The following is a 20,688-nucleotide window of genomic DNA, read 5'->3' as shown; positions in this document are numbered from 1 at the left end:
CCCCAGTAACCCATTCTTCGAGACAAACCTAGGAGCACCATAAACTATAACACCAGTGTGGGACGCCTCGTTGGTCTGGGAATTCAGTAACAGAACCCTCAATGGCCTAATAAACCACATTCCTACAGGCTTTGAAAAGTTCCTAATCATCCCCAACACTTAAGCAGTGATGGAAACATTCCATATGCTTCCATAATAAACTACCCTACATGAGGATTACAGAAATTTGGTCTCGGTCTTCTCAAAAACATACCATCTATACAAGAGCGGTTCTCAAAGTATGGCCTGGGGATTACTGGGAGTCCCCAAGAGCCCTCTGGGGGTTCTGCAAGGTCAAAACTATCTTCATAATAATGCTAAGATTTATTTGCTTTTTTCCCTCTCATTTTTTCAGGAGTATACTGTGGAGATTCCCTGATCCAAGAGATATGACGTGTGATGACATCACTACTCTGATGTCAACATATAATGGATTTACTATTGTTACTCTGAAAATGAATTAATAATTATTTTTAAAGTTCCTAAATTTTAATTTACAATATAGCAAGTATATAACCACAAAAGCTCTTTGCGGTATAAAGAGGAGCAGTGCTTCTCAAACCTCACTGTGCATCAGAATCGCCTGGATTAAAGCACAGATTCCCGAGCTCTACCTGCAGAGAATGACGGGTAGTAAGTCTGAGGTGGGACCCAGTAACTTGCATTTCCAAGAAGCTCCAGAGTGCTGCTGAAGCTACATTTCTACGGATCTCACTGTGAACAGAAGTGGTTTAGACTCATGTTTATCAAACTGTGAAATACAAACCACTTAGTAGTTCATGAAACCAGTTCAGTGGGTCAGACCAGCAAAACAAGTTATGAGAGCACTTTGCTCATACTGTTTTTCACGAGTGTGTGTATCCTAAGTCATGCTGTAATATATATTTACTACAGTGGTTCACAAAGTTGTCACTTCTCTAGACACATCTGCACAACATGTATCGCCAACAGAAAAAAAGGCAAAACATTGGAATCCTTTAAACTGTAAGATGCTAAATCCGTGTTTCATTTGTCTAACAAATTATTAGATGTACTGACTCAGACAATATTAAGGAGAATCCCAAATAAAATCGAACATCATCACATCTCACAGGCAAATTGATACAATGCATGGCAACTTTAACCATACTGGAACAGATTCTCAAATTTTACCAATGGCTAATTCTCAATAAATTTGTCTGATATAAGCATGCTAAAGACTTCTTGTCTTCTACAATTGAACTAAATTTGTTTCTACAATTTTTTAAAGAATCTCAGGTAATTGTAATAGGGAAGTACTGCAAATATCGTCTACTCTATATCCTCCATGCAGTGTGGGTGTCTCTTCTACTGCAATGTTGGACAGATCGCTATATATGACCTACAGAACCCCTACAATATAGGAAAATGAAAAGTTCTTACCAGGATTTCTAAATCATTAGCCAGTCACTTCTCATACTGAGTTAGACTGTTTCTTTGTGATTTCCACCCATCGATCTGACTTTTCTAACCTAAAGTAACACTGAATAATTCTATTCCCTCCTACACTTGTACATCACCAATCTAGACTGCAGTTACACATCCTGAAACTCGTTAAATAAAAGAACTATTATATCCGGACCACTCCTGGAGTACTCTGGCCATGTCAGAAGAGGGGTATTCAGGTCCAAAAAGGCAATGCATCAGAGATTCTATCATAACCAAGGATATCTTATCCTTTATATTGTACTTTTTATATGTAGAGGCTTTGCAGTATGTTTTAATATATAGAAGCCAATTTTCCTCTTTACTTTTCATAATCTCCTTGGCTGTTCTTGGAAATCTATGATTACATATAAGCTTTTAAATCGCTTATGTAGTTAAGCCTTGTGAATCTAACTGGAATTATATAAAATCTGTGTATTAATCTGGGAAAGACTGGCACTCATATATACTGAGTCCCCCCAAAAAATAACTGATTTTTTCCCCCATGTTTTCAGATTGTGTTTCTTGTTCCTTGACAAGATTTTATAGTTGTCTCCATATAGGTTCTATGTCTTTCCTATTAAATTTTCTCTACAGTCTTATAAGATATTACAGTTAATAAGAAAAGGTTTGGTTTTCTCCATTTTCATATCAAGCTAGCTCTCACACAAAAAAAGAGTCACTGACTTGGCATACTGTTGCATTCAGCCACCTTGCCAAATTTGCTTATTAAGTCTAGAAGTTTTTAGTAGGATCTTCTGGGTTTTCTAGGAATATTATCATATCTGGAAAAAAAAAAAAGACTTTGTCTCTTCTTTTAAAAATATTTATACCAACTACTTCCTTTTTTTCCTTTTTTATCCTCTAAAACAGTATTTAATAATAATGGTAATTTTACAGTAGACCTCATTTTGTTCCTGATTTTAAGGGAAATGACTTTAGCATTTCATCATGCAAAATGAAGCTTTTTATTAGCTTTCAGTAAGTAGCCTTTTAATCAAATTTAATCAGTTTACTTTTTGTTTTATTAGAAATGGGTTATTAGAAAAGAGTTTCATTAGAAATGGCTACTGAATTTTTATCAAATACCTTTCTAACATCTATTTTTTTTATAAGCCATCAGGAGTTTTGATTTTATTTTAACTGCAATGGATACCCATTAACAGAGGTGGGGTTTTTTTTTTTTTAAACTTTGAGGTATAATTTGCATATAATAAATGCATCCATTTTAAGTGTACAGTTCAGTGAATTTTGACAAATGTATATGCCCACATAAACACCACAATCTATACAGAATTTTCCATCACCCTAAAATGTTCCCTTGCACCTCTTCCCAGTCAACATCCCTGTCTCTGCTTTCCCTCTGTGGCCCCAGGTTACTAGATTCTTTTCTAGTTTCATAAAAATGGAGAAACATTTCATAATGTTTCTGGGATTCATCCATGCTGTTGAATGACTCAGTAGTCTGTTCCATGTTAATGCTGAGTAGTACTCCCCAGCATGGGTATACCGCCATTTGTTTAGCCATTCACTCACTGAGGGTTTCCAAAGTAAGGGAGAAGGTTTGATTTGGTTCTAAAAGTTAACCTTAGCTGCTGAATGAAGAATAAATTGGAATGTGCAATGGCAGCAGTAAGGAAGCCAATGAAGAGGCTCTTCTGAGTCCAGGCAAAAGTACAGCAGCCCAGGCTAGCTTGGTGTTGAGTCAGTCACTCTTACATTCAATTTCTGCTCTAGGCGAATAAGCTGAGGCGAGCGCACTTCATTTATGTTTCTGAGCAGGTTCTCACCTGTAAAACGCTGCAGAGTTGCTAGGAGGGGAGCTGAGAATGCACGCTGCCTGCTAACTCACTGGAATGTAAGTCCCGTGAGGGCAGCAAGTTCTTTTGCTGACTGATAAATCCTAAGCATCTAGGAGTTTGGGACCTAAATGAGTGTATTTAAATTCTTCCTGTCCTTTTGTCAAATGTGAGTGTAAACTAAGAGAGCTGTACAATTCGACACCTGTTTTTCACCTCTCTGCCAACCCTGGTTGGGAAGATTCACAGGCATGACTCTGGGCGTCTGTAGGAGGCAGAAGAGGTTGAGAACCTCCAGCCTTGCACATACAACAGATGCAGCCAAAACCGCTCTCGCAGCTGAGGTCTTCAACAGGTGAAGGTCTAAGGTTTCTCAAACCCACCTCTTGACCTTGAGAGCATTAAAGCTTAAAACCCCTTCTGCAATGTCAGCGAGTCAGGGAGCAGGGGATCTCTGGTGAAGACATGGCTGGAAAAAGGTGCGTCTCTTGGTTTTAGAAAGCCTTTGGCTTTTTAAAAATAATTTCACCTCTAGAGCTTAAACTACTGCCTTTGATGTAGTGGGTTCAGCAAATATTTGCAACTGAAAGGAGAAAAACTTCTTCCTCACAATTAACGCTCACCTCCTTAACCTTTCGGGGGGATAATTTCAAACAAAGCCCAAAGCCCTAAACGATGTCTATGGTCTCCACTCCGGTGGTTACTGGAGGTCAACCCCCTGTGGCAGCACCTCCTCTGTGACGTGCCTCTGTAAACCTCATGCTATTACCCACCCTCCTTTGCATGACCCAGTTTCTAAGAAGCCAGATCTGTGTTCTCCTAAGTGGTTTTAGTCCTACTGTCTATTTTTAATACTCATTTGGTGGTTCCTTTTAAATCTAGTGTAGTATGAAACATTTTTGATAGGTGTCCTGATACTGATCCGTGCATGCTCTCTCTTTGTGGGATGCAGCTTTGTTGACCATTGGCTTCATGGGTAGGGTAATCTGGTGGGATCGTTTTGTTGGGGGAATCTTTGGGTAATCTCTCTAAGGGCTGCTTAGATTTCTCAGAGAAAGATATTCTACTATTGTGCCTGTGCCCGTCTGCCTGCCAGCACTCTGGGAACCAAGTGGAGAACAGGGCTGGGAGCAGCAGGTGTCACCACATTATGTCCATATTCACTTGATCCTCTGCCAACTCTGCCTGGTGTCACTCAGTACAAAGACTGTTTTGTTATCTACAGGGAAGAACCTCCAAGGTTTTGCCAGGGTGGAGGAGACAGTGTCACCCTGTTTTGAAGAATGAAGGAGGTGATATGGAGAAAATCTTCCAGAGATTTTAGACCAATATTCCCTCCTTTGGGAGTTTTCCAAGTTACTGGAACTAATAATTACTGAGACTTCTGAAGGGTTCCATAGTGACAAAGAGCTACTTCTCAGTTTTTCATATTGTCAGCTTAGGATTCAACATTTTTAGGTTGCTAAGTCAGTTAAGAATCACTCTTCAGGGGCTTCCCTGGTGGCGCAGTGGTTGGGAGTCTGCCTGCTAATGCAGGGGACACGGGTTCGAGCCCTGCTCTGGGAGGATCCCGCATGCTGCGGAGCAACTAGGCCTGTGAGCCACAAGTACTGAGCCTGCGCGTCTGGAGCCTGTGCTCCGCAACGAGAGAGGCCACGATGATGAGAGGCCCGTGCACCGCGATGAAGAGTGGCCCCCGCTTGCCGCAACTAGAGAAAGCCCTAGCACAGAAAAGAAGACCCAACATAGCAATCAATCAATCAATCAATCAATCAATAAATCTTTAAAAAAAAAATCACTCTTCAGCTTTACATTTTCTAAAATCATCTCTCTTTTTTCCTTGCGGGCTTGTGTCTTTAAAAAACTCAATTTAGGGGGTTTCGGGATGAGGAAAAAGGTGTATATTTAAGCTATCATCTTAACCACAAATTGGTTAAAGTATTTTCTTCAGTAATTTCCTCAAAATGGGTATATGTGATGGTACATCTCTGAACTTTTATTTTAAAATCTCTCTTTTCACATTGACACATGAGGGATATCTTAGTTGGGTATAGTACTCTTGGAACAAGTTCTTTCCTATGGAACAGATACTCAGTCTAAGGTTCTCTAATCTCCAGTTTATAGAGCCTGAAGATGATTTCATTCTACATTCTTTGCATATAGCTTTTTTCTCCCTAGAAGCTTTAAAAAGTTTTTTGTTCTTGATATGCCTAGAATAGTTACTCTTTTTCATTAATCCTGTCTGAAACTCAGTGAGTCTTTCCAACAACATCTCAAGTCTTTCTTAAGAACAGTTGAAAAAAAAAAAAAAAACTCCCTTATTATTTATTTTAAAATTAACCTTTCCTTGTCGATTTTATTTCATGCAACTCTTACTATTTACACATACAATCTCTTGGCACTTCTCTCTACATCTCTCAGCATTTCGCACATTTCATTCTCTCTACCTTTCTGCTACATATTTTGAGATACTTCTTCCATGTATTTTTTTGGGGTCACTATAATTTTGTTCTTAGCAGTCCTTTCACTTTGCTGAAATGTTTCATATCTAAAACTCACAGTTTTTTGTACTCCTCTAATACCTTTAAGTGTTCTCACAATTTTTCAGTCAGTGCAGTCATCTGCCTCCCATACCTGCAGGTCTAAAACTGAGTACTTCCTGTCTTCAGGGATTCTTCTAGGTCTCCCTCCCTAGATAGGTAATCTTCTTCCTTTGTATGCAAATGACTCTGTTTGCTCCCAATAGTCAGGTCAAAGTATAGGCAGTGGTTTGCTGGTAAATGTTTAATAACCAACTGGGGTGTGAAGGAAGAAGTGCGGTAGTGTGCAGCATTTGCCAATTTCCTTACTGTAAGTACTTTCTCCAAGGCTGATTTCAAACCACCAACATCACATCAAAGAAGATGGATTAGGAAGAGATACACACAGTGGCTCTCCTGAGGCAGTATGACAACCCCTGCACCTACGGAAGAGAGTCCTTGGAGAGGTGTTTCAATAGTCTACACTACCTCATCCTTGAAGCCATCCTTGATTCCCCAAATTGCAACTAGTTTCTTTTTTCTCCGCTCCAAGACACTTTGCTTATATCTTCTTCACCTTAGCACCTCTTTTATTCTGTCCTGTAGTGTAGTTAGTTCTTTGCATGTTTATTTCCCTAATGATATAACCACTTTAAGGACAGGGAAAATATATTATTTCTCTTTCATTTTCTTCTAGAGAAGAAATTATTTGTTGAATGATTTTAATGACTGAATTTTTAAAGGCAACACTTCAGTCACATATTTACCACTTTTAAAGGTACAGAAATACGTGACTAAATTCAAAGGGAAAAAATAAAGAGAAGTGTAATTAATAGTAGACTTCTTGTGCTAAATCAAAGTTGTCTAAACATTCTGCAATGAAGAGAAAGATAATTCTAATGATTTCTTTTGATGGGGCTGGTGGTTCAAGTGTAGCAAGGCAGCAGAGAAGTAAGTCCAAAATGTCCATTCTAGGCTAACTGAAATTATACTTCTTAAAATATCTTCTTCTTCAATTTTCCCTTTATTTCAAAATCAAAATATCTACTTCTCCATTTTCCATTTATTTTTCAGAATCAAAGGAAAATACCTTTTCAACATCAGCATCTAATAAGTTGACATGAAGAACAAATTCTTGTGTATTCTATTTTTAAATTTTAGACACAATCGTTTCAAAGTTCAGTCTAAGAGACTTTAGTAACACTGTCCTAGTCTACAAATAAACTTGGGATAATATACATATATAATAAAAGAGTTTAACGCAGTCATAAAAACAGGCACTTGCCTATGAATAGTGTCTAGGATAGCTGGACAGATGGGAAGCAGATGGGTAATCCCAAAGGGGCAAAATGACTCAGCCTCAAACATATGGATAAGATCCTGGATTAACTTCAGTTGCCACTTCCTGCTGTCTCTTTCAGGCACATATATCAAACAATCAAAGATGATACAGTTTAATATATCTAAGACCTGCTCTGGGGAAAAATCGGGAAGGAGAAATACAGTAATCTGAAGAAGAAGAACAAGAGGTAGTAGCCATTCAGAGAAGAAAGAACTGACATGAAAATAATATGAAGGAATAAAATAAGCAGTAGACATTAAGAATGGCAAATATAGGTGTGTACTTTTAAACTGTCATATCGTACGTATTGAACAGACAATATGACACATACAGCATACTCTGAAAACTTCTGTGGTTTATGAATTTGAATCCTAGCACAACTGAATGAGTACTGAAACAGAAGTTGAAACCACTAAGTTAAACACTAAGTTTAATTTCTGGCTTTATTATATTACTGGTCACTTAGCCTTATCAGTCTTTCTGGGCTTTGGTTTCCTCACATGTAAAATGAAGGATGAGATTAAAAATTGCTAAAGGCCTTCTAACAACTTATAACAATTTAAAAATTGTTATGCATAAGAAACAGAATTATGGTGTCTGTGCTGATAATTGCCTGCCAAAAAAGAAATGTAATACATTAAGTTTATTACAGCAAACTGCAATATTCGGTTTTAAGAAAATTTCTGAGTTCTCTTGAGAATTTGGAACATTTTCAATTGCTGCTAAATGTATAGCACATAGTACCCAACTCCAATTAGAAATTTTAAATGCTCCCTTTTCTTTTCCATGGTAATGGGATATAATACCAAATATGTATAAACACATGTATAAATGTGTGTATGTATATATAAATACCCATGCACACATACAATATGTGTGTTCTAAAGGTTCCCTTAAGTTTTGACCTGTTGTCTCCTTCTGCCTACTGTTTCATGTAAGCCAGGCAGACACAAAAGCACATGGAAATCTGAGTCCACTTCACAACTGACAATAACTTTTAATTAAAACTTTGGAAAGGACAAGAAGCCGAAATGTTAGGATCAAAATAAAACCAATTTGTAATCTGGACACATGTACAGTTAAGTAAAAATAGTCAAGGTAATACCTTCTCACCCATACTATGAACAAGATTCTTTTCCCTTACTAAAAACCATTGAATTGTACACTTTTAATTGTATGGTATGTGACTCATATCTCAGTAAAGCCATGATAAAAATAAAAAGAATCATCTAAATCAAAAAAAAAAAAGATTCTTTTCCTTAATTCAACAAATATTTATTTAATGTCTGTTTTAGTTGCTAGTGATACAATAAAAAGCAATAACATTAAGTGGTTCCTGGCTTCGTGAAACCAACAGATATTAATGAAATAACCACACAAGAACAAAAGTGTAATCATGTTAAGGTTGTAATTTATATTTTTAAAAATTCAAAAGTTCAGGAAAAAGAACCTGATGATTCATTAGTCTCTGTTTTAAGTTTGTAAATAAAAATAAAACACATTCTTTATTTTTCTTGGTACTAATGATAAAGCCCTGTAACACTAAAGTTGTGAAAGAACAATCAAATCAGTAATCTCCAGTTATTCTTATGAAAACTCTGTATTATAAATTCTGATGTAATAAGTTGCTTTGTAAATGTATTCAATGAAGCTGACCTGAATCTATATACGGCTCCTAAAATGAAGGAGTCGTTTTATATACTAAAACACTTTAAATGGATATAAAGAACACTTAAAATTTGTGAGAGAAGACCTAATCTTCATATGTCCCCAAGTTCATTAGAAACATATGTAGAGCCTTTCACGTGAGTAACATTTCTGGTAAGTCTCATGTTAAGTCCTGTCAGTGTCTTCATACCACGTTAACCATGTTTTCAATGCTCACTCAAGGGTTTTCTCTGTCTCTCACTTAATGAGCCATTTTTCTACTACCTGGAAACACTCACTGATAACTTTGCAGTGCTAAGTTTCACAGTCCACTCACTAATTTATTCAAAACTCATGTTTCAGAATAAAGCCATCATCTTCTTAGACATCCCCATTTTCATTAATAGGAATAGCACCTAGTAGTCTGAAATTTTCCATGCTAATTTTCATAAAGATACAGTTTTAATATTAAAGAAGAGTTCCTGTATATACTTCTATCAGCGAGGAATACAAACCTGTATTGACTTTCAGAAACACAACATTCCACATACTAGCTGAATTTCTCACTCAACAAAATTACAGATTATTACACATTCATGAGTCACTCATGAATACTCAAAATCATGAATGTCTATAGTCTAGGATACTCTAAGTATATCAATAAATCAAGAACAATATAGGCCCAAGGCCCTAATTTCAGAATAAAGTATATACTGTAATAAAGTATAAAAAATAATAACTTTAATACACTAAAATACTTCAATATATACAAACCTTTAAAGCCATCAGGATACACATCAGAAAGAAATTTAGTGTTGATGTCTCCTTTCACAAAGCGTGAGTTGATTATCACCTCTCGAAGTAATGCAATATTATGTGTAACACCTAAAAATAAAATGATAACAGGCTGAATTAAAAACAATGCGTCTGTTAAAAATCTAATTCCTATTATCTGGAGAAATTTATCATCAGTGTCCTATGGCCTAGCAAAAAACCATGCAAGATTACTTACCTCCTTGATTTCAACTGACAACAAAAAATGTCTGAACTTGAGGCAGCAATAAAACTCTGAATGCAAATTTTAGAAATTCAATGGAGAAATCAATGTCTTTTCAATAAATGTTAGAACTACTAGATACACATTTGGGAAAAACAGAAAATGAACCTCAACCCTAACTCACAGCATACATAAAAATTGACTCAAATTGGGTCACAAACCTAAAACTATAAGACTTATAGAAGGAAATCAGGAGAAAAATCTGTTACCTTGAGGTAGGGAACAGATTCTTAGATAGTACAAAACCCATGAACCATGAAAAGAATATCAACAAATTATACTCCATCAAAATTTAACAGTCTGCTCTTCAAAGGATGTAATAAAGAAAATGAAATGGTAAGCCACAGAGAAAATATTCACAACACAAAATAAAGAACTTGTATCTGGTATATATAAAGAATGCTAATAATATAATAATAAGATGACAAGCAAACCAGGTGAAAAAAGATAGGCAAAAGATCTTAGGAGACATTTCACAAAATATATACAAATGGCCAGTAAGCACAGGAAAAGATGTTCAACATCACTGTCAAAGAAATACAATGAGATATACCCAAACACCAATTTAAGTGGTTAAAGGTTAAAAGACAGATAATACTAAGTGTCGGCGAGAATGTGGAACAAGTGGAACTGTCACCACCTGTGTGGGTGACAGGGAACAAATTGGTAAGTTTTACAGTTTACTTCCACTTTGGACTGTCTGGCAGTTTCTTTAAAAGTTAAACATATACTCACCATATGATTCAGACAATTCACTCCTAAGTATTTACCCAAGTTAAAATAAAAGCATATGCCTATACAAACACTTACACACAGAGGTTAACAGCTTTATTTGCAAAGTCAAAAACTGGAAACAATCTAAATGTCCATCAACAGTGAATGGATTAACAAAATGTGGTTTGTCCATATAATGGAAATCTACTCAGCAATAAAAGGAAGTGAGTCCCCCAATACACACAACAAGGATGAATCTCAAAATATTATGCTGAATTAAAGAAGCAAGACCAGAAGCAATGCATACTGAATGCAACCTACAGAAAGCGGATCATGTGGTTGCATTAGGACAGGGTTGGAGAGAGGGTGGAGAGGCAAAGGCCATGAGGAAACTTTGGGAGATGACAAAAATGGTCAGTATTTTGATTGTGGTGATGGTTTCACAGGTGTATACACACATATGTCAAAACTCATCAAATTGAATACTTTAAATATGAGAAGTTTATTATATGTCAAGTATACTTCAAAATAAGTACAGAAGGAGAAGGAGGGCTGGGGCGGGGGGTGGGGGGCGGTGGGACGGGAGGGGAGGAGGGAAAGGGAGAGGACAAAGAGGACGAGAAGAAGAAAAAAGCCTGTGATCAAGTAGGAAAAACTGAGCCTAGTACACAATGACTATTCCAAAGTAAAGTTTAAATAAGTAACTACCACAAGAGGGATATGAATGGTATGAGGAGGATTCTGTGATATAGAAAGACTTTATGAAGGAAGTAGATTACAAAGATATTAAATAGGAGTAAAAGGTAAAGCGAAGAGGCATCTCAAAACCAGGGAAAGCAGGAATTAGAGTAGGTGTCCACTGGAAGGGTGACTGGAGCATAAGAGAGCTGAAGTTGAAGTAAACAGAGAGGTTTGCTAATTCCTTCCAATTCTTTAACCCACTCTTGCATAGTTCTAATTTGTACCACTATACTTCGTAACAAACCTAGAAAGCCTGATTCTGTTCTTGCTTGTTCTTGATCTGATTCAAGTCTTACAGAATCCTCACTTATACAAGAATGATTACAAAGTAAGCAAAGAATCACTCAGGTTCAAGCACCTCATCTACCTCTCACCTTGAGTAAGCTATTTGAACTCCCGAAGTTTTAGTTTCCTCATTTGTGAAATGGTGATAATAATAGTCTAGTTAGTATGATTGTCATGAGGTACAAATGAAATAATGTTTAACACAATGCCAAGCACTCAAATAGGTGCATTACTATTACTGTGCTCATTATTATCCTTTTATATGAGAATAAATATAGAGCAGAAGACAACATGTAATAAACAAACATCAGACAGAAGCTGTACAGCATCCTAAGCCTCAGCACTGACCTACCTACCTAACCTCTAGTTAATATTCTGTAAGAATGCAGCTCCACAAATTTAAGCTTATCGCTGTTTCCATCTGGAGGGGGTATCCATCCTATAAGGCAAGGAAGGATCAGCGAACTATGGCTTGCGGGTCAAATCGCAAATAAGGTTTTATTGAAACCCAGCAGTGTCTATATACGGTTGTCTTCATGCTAAACAGTAGAGCCCAGTAGTTGCAACAGAGACCATGTGACCCACAAAGTCTAAGACATTTATTCTCTGGCCCTTTACCAAAAGTTTGCCCACATCTGCTGCGAAGTTTTAACAACGTTGATGTTCTGAGCAGATTAATCTCTCTGTCTCTCAACATTTTCTCCACACCTACTACTCATGCAGGAGTTAGATATCACAGGAAGGAACAAGAAAGCAAACAGTATGGTACATGCTTTGGGGGAACTTTCAGTAACCAGTTATAGAATATTACAAGGCAAAAGGAGACAAAAATAAGAAAACTGTGATCCAGAGAGACTGAATCATTCATCTTATGTTTAGTACAATATAAGTTACAACAGTAATATATGTAAAAAGAAAATTGTTTTAAACAGAAGTATATTGTGACAGACTGCAGGTTTCCTCTAAAATTTGCTTTTTATTTTTTCCACAACAGAACCTTAGCTGAACAAAAGACCACCCAGAGGCAGACTCCATTTCCCCACCTACCTTACAGCTAGACATGGCAAACCAATTCCTAGACAAGAGACTACAGTTAAAGTGATGTATCCGACTCCAGCCTCACTTACATGAAAAAAAGAACTGCCAGAACTTCCTTTCCTTCCCTTTTCCTAAGGGCTTCCTGATACAGCAGGAACTCAGCTTTGGCAATGCGGATGAAGAGGAGCAACAGGGTCAGTGTGCGGATGAGCAGAGGGGGGAAGAGACAGATGTGTGTGTATCTCCTGAAATGACCACAGGAAACTAACTTGCCCCATCAGCACAGACCAGCCAGATTGTTAAGGGAGAAGTGACTAAATTTCTATCTTTTTTATACCACTGGATTTAAGAATCTTTGTTACAGCAGGTTACCCTGTACCCTAATGTGTACATATGGGGGAGAAGGTCATACTTTTTGATATGACTTCCTATCTCTGAGCCAACAAATGTTAACAACTTAATACAGCCTTCCAGGCATTTTTCTATGCATCCCTTTGTACTAGACCATACCAACAACCATATGAAAAATTCTTAGCATCTCTCTTCCTGACTCAGAAGACATTACGTGTCTAAAATTTTATAAAATCCAATTTTCAATCTATTCAAACTACTTCAAAACATTTAGAGAAAGTTCCAAAATTCAAATTTTAATGCTATTCCTTTAGCTACACAAATATTCCATGGGAGAAGTTATCCTAGACAATGATCTAATAAATATCTTTCCCAGCACATGCCCAGGAGAAATGCATAGTTATCCCAACCTTGCGTTGTGGATAACGACTTGGCCCATATTCAATAACTAACGTTTTGAAGGACTTTTGTAATTATGTACATTTCTATGAGGAATTACTGAAAGGTATAAAAACTTCTGATTGCATCAATATATCCAACAAATCATTGCAAAAGTTGACATTTACCTATATTATAGGTGATATTTTGATAGACAAAAATGAAGAGCAATTAATTAAAAGCAAAGTGTTAGGATGCTTAGAAAGACAAACTAGGTAGGCAAGAAATTTAAATAGAATATTCCTTGAAAAGAGTTCAGGCTATAAAAGGGAAATGAATCCCTCTGTCATATGTTTTACAAACAGACAAAACTAAACCACTTTAGAAGAAGAAAAGAGTTACAACTTGCCAGAGAGATTTATATGCATAGTAAATGACAGATGTGGTGTTCCAAGAAGAGGAAAGTATTTGTGACTTACACAAACTTTCCTGGCTGGGAAAGAAAATAGAGAAAGATGCAGAAGGACACAAAGATGGGTAATATTAGGGAGGAACTTAAAGTATCTAAGACCTTTCATTGTGGTAAAAAGTAAGTGGATACCACCAGGTGTTTCTATGAAGAGGATTGAAAGAAGGACACCATGGCCAAAGCGTATGAGCAAAGAGAACGGTGCACCGGAAAAGTCAAACAGGGGCATTCAGGGTCTGACAGCCATGCAAAGATTTCACTTTGCCTTGAGAGCACCCAGAGTGGTTGAAATAGGGTAGACATGACTAGATCTGTGCGCTCCAGGAATCTCTGGCTGCTACTGCAAAAGGGATTGGGAAGAGTCAAGACCGAAGATGGGAAAAAGCAAGCTGACAATTGCAGGAGACATGTTGGAAAATGGTCAGGCCTCAGACCACAGCTAGGGAGTGGACAACACAGAAGGAGAAAAGCAGCCAGAGTTGAAAGATATTTGGGAGGCAGACAGGGCTTGGTGATTCAGTGGACGTAAGGATGGGGGAGGTGAGTCAAGGGCCAACATCCAAACTTCTGGCTCTGCAACATCATAGAAGATGGTATTTACAGAAAAGGAATAGGTTGAAAGGAAAAAACCTGATGCATCTTTTGCAAGTTAAATTAGAGATGCCTGTGAGATGAGATTGATAATGTCTAAACGATCAGAGTTCAGACTAGCACGCAGATTAGAATGTGTATACATCAGAATATAGAGGTCACGGAGGTGGGCAATCACATGAAGGAGTCCAGAACAGAATGTGAAACACAGAAATGCAAGACAAATCCAGCAATGTGTGAATTATCTGCATATAGTAACTGAAGTTTTGGAAAACATAAGATCCTAAAGGAGGGACTGGACAGGATGAATGTTAGAAGATCAAGGTGCTGCTATAATTTTATTTCCAAAATACAATGTTCTTATGTACAAATTAACGATTCAGAATGTTTCAATTTATAAGCTTTTTTGCGTAAACAGTAAATAACTTAGAAAGACGACACTCTGATCCTCAGGATTTCTGTCCTTTCTTCCTCCAGTTAAATAAAAATAATACTGTTCACTTTACATGCACCATATTCTGTATTTAAACTCTACTGGCTTTCCTGTTACAGCCTAACGCTGGTATAAATTGCCTTGCTCTCTGTGTGGCCAATGCCAGAATAGTTGGCATCGGACTCTGTCTTCAGTAAAATACAACATAACTTTCAGAAATAGTTAGTGATAATTTGAACAAAAATAAGATTATTTTCTGATGCCAGTGATCAATTCATGACCATGACATCCAAAAAATTTAAATGCATGCAGTTTTACAGGATAAATGATGTTCTACTTTAATTCCATATTCAAAGTTGAAAAAGAGGTGATTTTAGAAAATGTAACTCAAAAGAATCATAAGCAAATATTAATTTACATTTTGGACATCAAAGAACAGAGATGCTCAAGCACACAAACGAAGCATGGACTTTTAAAAATCTTTCTACTTCAATAGTAAATACAGCATGAAAATACAGACTTTTACCTTGCTAAATAGTGTTTCAGGAATAAAATTAATACACAAGAGCATTTTCCCTTTAACGTTCTCTGAGTAAAATATTACATATTACTATGCAATGTTATATATTACTAGTCATTATCTATTATTCTTTCCTAAGGACCGTAAGGTAAAACAATGGCTAATGGCAGACAACCAAAATCTAGATCCCTCAACTGACTGCTCCAAAAACTACTGTAAATTAATTAATTCTAAAGCCAAATAAGGGAATAATCAAAAATTATTTTATATCTAAAAGCTCAAAAGATCAGATAAATGATAAAAAGCATTGAACTGTTAAAAGATATCCTACATATCTGAAAGTTACCATTTTGTATTTAGTTTACTTTCCATGTTTCAGTTAAGACAACGCTATTATATAAATTGATCTTGTTCAAACAATAAGCAGATAGTAGAGGTACTCTCAGGCTTAGTTTGTAACTTTTATGATATTATTAATCACATACTCATAAAAATTATGACTCTGAGATTTGGACTGGGAATTGAGGATGACCTCTGCCAAAGTTCATGAGGTTCCATCTGTATGGGAAATCACGACCAGGCCACAGAAGAGAGGACCCCTAGGAGCAGCTTTCTCCTGACTACCTGCTGGTTCCAAAACACTGGCCAGACATTAGCTGCACACACTGCCAGGATCAAACAGAGTCCAAAAGCCACTGCGTATTTCATGGGGACTCAGAAATTAACTTTAACCAAATTACATTTTTGCTCTAAAGAATCTTTATCTTAACAAAAGCTCACAATCAGCTCGGGAAAAAAGAAAAAATCATTTGAACAACTAAACAGTTATCAAACTAAACAGTAAACTGTCCACTTTCTGTTCTTCATAAAACAACTTTTTAACCCCTCTATCCTTTAGGATTAGTCAGATGAATGATATTTAAGTACAAATCACAAATGCTTCTCTGTTTTTATTCCTTGAATGTTAGCTTTGGGAGGAGGGAAGCACGTGGCTCCTCTTCACTTATTTTTTAAAACTTTTCATTTTGGAGTATTTTCAGAATTACAGAAAATTCACAAAAACAGTACAAAGAGTTACTGTATGTCCTTTACCCAGATTCTCCAAATGTTAATATCTGACCACATTTCTTTGCTTTGTCATTGTCTCTTTCTCTCTCTTTTTATGTATACACACACACAATTTTTTTTCTTAAATATTTGAGGGTAAGTTGCAGATAAGATGCACTTTACCTCTAAATACTTCAGTGTACATTTCCTAAAACCAAGCTGAGTCTCTTCTGTAATCGCAGTACAATGACCAGATCAAAAAATTAACACTGATAGTAGTATCATTATCTAGTCTACAGACCTTATTCAAATTTCACCAGTTGTCCTATTTATGACCTTTACTACAAAAGGAAAACTTTTTTTCTGGTCCAGGAACTAATCCAGGATCACACGTTGCATTTAGTTGTCATGTGTCCTTAGTTTCCTTTGATGTAGATAAGTTGATCCATTTTTTTGTTTTTTGACCTTGACATTTTGAAGAGTACAACCCATTTATATTGTACACTTTCTTTCAGTATGGTTTGTCTGTTTCCTCGTGATTATATTCATGTTACACATTTTTTGGCAAGAATATCACAGAAAGAATGTGTACTTTTCAGTGCATCATATCAAGAGGTGCATGATATTGATTTGTCCCATTACCAGTGATATTAATTTTAATCATTTGGGTAGGTTGCTAGGTTTCTCCATTTTAAAGGTACTATTTGTCCCACTGTAATTAATTAGTTATCAGCTGAGGCGATATTATGAAACTAAGCAAATACCTGTCTCTCATCATAACTTTCATCCACTAATTTTAGCATCAATCATTGATGATTCTTACCCAAACAATTTGGTGTTTGCCAAGTACTGATTTTTCTACACTTGTTAGTTTAAAATCTACTGTAAGGAAGAGCTGTGAGCTCCACCCTCATGCATCTTTCTTACCTATTTGTATCAGTATAAATTCATGGACTTATATTTTATTTCATGGGTTTTAATCTATTGCTAGCATTATTCATTTTGTTGCTGAGGTTTTTCCCAGATTGGCCAGCAGAAGCCCCTGAAAGCTGGTTCCTGTGTCTTTTTGACACATCACCATTTTTTGAACACTTGATTACGTTCTTGTATAAGATCTTTCAGGCTCACCTTATACTCTTCCTGAAAGGAGCCGTTCTGTCCAGGAGTGCAGGTTCCATTTATGGGGAGTGGTACTGAGAAAACCAGACCTGGGCGCTTAGTGTGCTCCTCGCTCTGGGTGTCAGTGCTGCTGTGACCTCTCAGCAGGACAGCAGTTCTCAATCATTTGGCATGACTGTCCCCTCACGGGACATACGGCAATGTCTGGAAGTATGTGGTTGTCACAACTGAGGCGAGGCTGCTGTCATTTAGTGGGTAGAGGCCAAGGGTGTTGCTAAACACCCTACAATGCACAGGACAGGACAGCACTCCCCACAGCAAAGGTGTGTCTACCCCAGACGTCAATGGTGCTGCAGTTGAGAAATCCTGAGCTAGAGGGCATGTGTATGTGTGTACACACACACAATTACAAATGTGGTAACATACAGTTATATATTTATCTTTCAATCTAGGTTAAGAAGTATGAATTCACACTGAACTTCCAATTCAACACCATGGGGTTCATTCCACACTTTTCCATTCCCATATCTGTAACTCCTTTCTCTGACAGTGAGAAACTTGGCTCTTCTTATCCACCATACATGTGTTTATTTCCTCAGTCCCAGAATATACATAAACTGGTTTCAGAACTGCTAACCGATGAACTAGGAAAAACAAACCTACTAACTAGAGTTTAATATTTGTTTATACATATTTTATCTCTGCCTTGAGGGTATCCAGTAAAAATACTATTAAATTTAAAAAAAAAAAAAATCCCACAAGGACTCAGAGGCAAAGAATATACAAATCAATTTTCACTGCAAAGTAAAGGAGCTGTTACAGTGGAGGATTACTGGACTGAATGTCAATATTATGACATAGTATGAGTGTGTTTCATGTTTGGTAATTGCAATCATTGTTGCTGTTGTTGTGGTCATCCATGTACAATGCTTGGTGTCAGTCTATTTATCTCTTGTAAAAATAAAATACAGTGTGTGTGTGTGAAAAAAAAAAAAAAATACTATTAAAAGTTATTTAGATTAGCTTTTTTTGTCCCCCTCCTTCAGCATGATTGTATTATTCATATAGTCCTGTCCATTTGTTTGTATTCCATTTTGAGTTTTTTCCACCAGAACATTAATGATTTTATTTATTTATTTTTAAATATTAAAATGGATCTAAAAGTCAGAAATATACAAAAATGTATAATCAAAGAAGTCTTTCTCTTTCATCCCATGTACTGTTTCCCATCCCCCAATCACTTCCACCAGATCGTCCCTCCACCTCCTATAGGTATGCCATTTTATTAGTTCTGGTCTTGTGTACGTGTGTGTGCTTCCAAAAATGAGCAGATACATGTATATATTCTTATTTCTCCTAGTTGTCTGCCAATATCTATTTTCCTTTCCTTCAATAAGAGAAATGCTACACTCTACCTGAGGATATGGCCACCTTGTATCAACTACATCTCCCATTTTCCGAGCATCTAGGTATGACCACCTAGACTAACCACCAATAGGACAAGAGCAGAAATAAAGGGTGCTTTCTAGGTTATGCCCTGAAAAACAGTGAGCGTGAACTCCCCTGTCCCTGCTCTCTTCCTGCTGAGGCTGGATGATGGGCATGAAAGCAGCCACTTTGGGCCCCCAAATGAAAACCATCTGCTGTGAATGTGTGAGTCACCCTATTGGCCCTTGACAACCCCTTTCTCAACTGTTACATGGAAGAGAAATTAAACTGTGTCTTTCTTAGGTCACTGTATTTTTGATTCTCACTGTCACAACTGCTTAGACTAGCTTAACTATGAAAGGTCTTCAGGTGGGAAGAAGACAGTGCATACCAGTAAATGAAGACAACAGTCAAGCAGGAAAAAAGGGGGCCTGAGAGAAAGTGGTATAAATCAGACTGCAGAGTCCATGCAGAGGCAATGGGAAGACACTAAAGCAGGGAAGTGATCACTGGCTTTGTACTTTAGAAAGATTATTCTGTGCATACTGAAGAATGGATTGATGTAGTAAAGAGTACTTGCAGAGAACCCAATCAGGAAGCTACTGCACTCATCCATGATATAGATAGTGTTGGCTTGGGACTACAGGGCCAGAGGAAAATAAATAGACTCAAAAGTTAACTAGAAGAAGTGTATAGACCCAGCCCCCTCAGAATGCCTTTGAGACCACTTTTCTGAGCCCAAGTGCTCACTGCCGTTACTTCAGGGACTCTGCATCCGTTACCAGAAGTACAAGCTTCCCTGCCCATCCTCGGAACCTCAGATAACTCAACCACCTCCTCCCTCCCCAAACACCTGCTCCCTCTTTTCCAGGCCTTTCCACAAGACCTTCTGAGAGCACGCTCCATGATCAGTTGGGTCTACCAGAGATCCGGCATCTTCATGGGACATTCCACTCACCTCCTTCCCCCACCTGAAATACTCAACGCCCTCAAGGACCTCACTTCTCCAGCAACCCTCACTGCCACTTACAGAACATTACCTCTTCTAATCCTTAGAAAAACTTCCGTTTCCTTGAGGTTTATTTTCTCTGCTCAGGAAAACCTTCTCCAATTCTCTGTCGTCTATCAACATCCTTGCACAGTGCAATATTCTCTAAAGAATTTATGTTACCCAACTCATGACCTTCCCTCTGCTCCTAACTCATATCACCCATGTGGATGAGCCACACAACATTATCTCGGCTCCGTTCTTAGGATCTCATGTCAAATAATCTGTTCTTCCACTTTAGCCACCTGGTCCCATAATCACACCCTGAAATCACCTAATGTTCAGTAACTGCACCACTTTCAAAATCACCAATTCAAAATACATCACTTTCCAACGGCAATCCCCATCTTTCCAGCTTATTTCCCAAGTGCCTTCTCTGGGCCAATACTGAAACTTCCAATCTAGAATGTGAGACATTCTATATGTCAACTGCCCCTGACTCTTCTGAAGAGTTAATGTTAAGACATACAAAGAGGGCAAGAAAATAAAGAGACATAACCAATATAAACTTTGATTGGACCATGCTGGGGCTAAAAAGCAGGTAAAAAACACACTGTGGGGAACAACTGGGGAAATTCCAATATGGACAGTACATTAGATGATATTATGAGATTGCTGCTAATTTCCTTTGGTGAGATAATGGTATTGTGGTTTTGGAGGAACATAATCTTACCCTTAAG

At 37.3% G+C, this 20,688-nt stretch overlaps 1 protein-coding gene across 2 annotated transcripts in view; it reads right to left on the bottom strand.

The window, feature by feature from the left end:
- The window catches only part of PCCA (propionyl-CoA carboxylase subunit alpha), a 373,229-nt gene that overhangs the window by 166,976 nt on the left and 185,565 nt on the right, over positions 1–20,688 (bottom strand). For both annotated transcript variants that reach the window (XM_036831147.1, XM_036831149.1), the window contains exon 17: positions 9,564–9,674. In XM_036831147.1, coding sequence (XP_036687042.1) covers positions 9,564–9,674 — 111 coding nt within the window. The remainder of the gene's footprint in view (positions 1–9,563; positions 9,675–20,688) is intronic.

This window comes from Balaenoptera musculus, chromosome 18 (assembly GCF_009873245.2).
Source record: "Balaenoptera musculus isolate JJ_BM4_2016_0621 chromosome 18, mBalMus1.pri.v3, whole genome shotgun sequence".
Taxonomy (NCBI): domain Eukaryota; kingdom Metazoa; phylum Chordata; class Mammalia; order Artiodactyla; family Balaenopteridae; genus Balaenoptera; species Balaenoptera musculus.
Note: the sequence above shows the minus strand (reverse complement) of the source record. Positions and strands in the feature narration are given on the sequence as shown.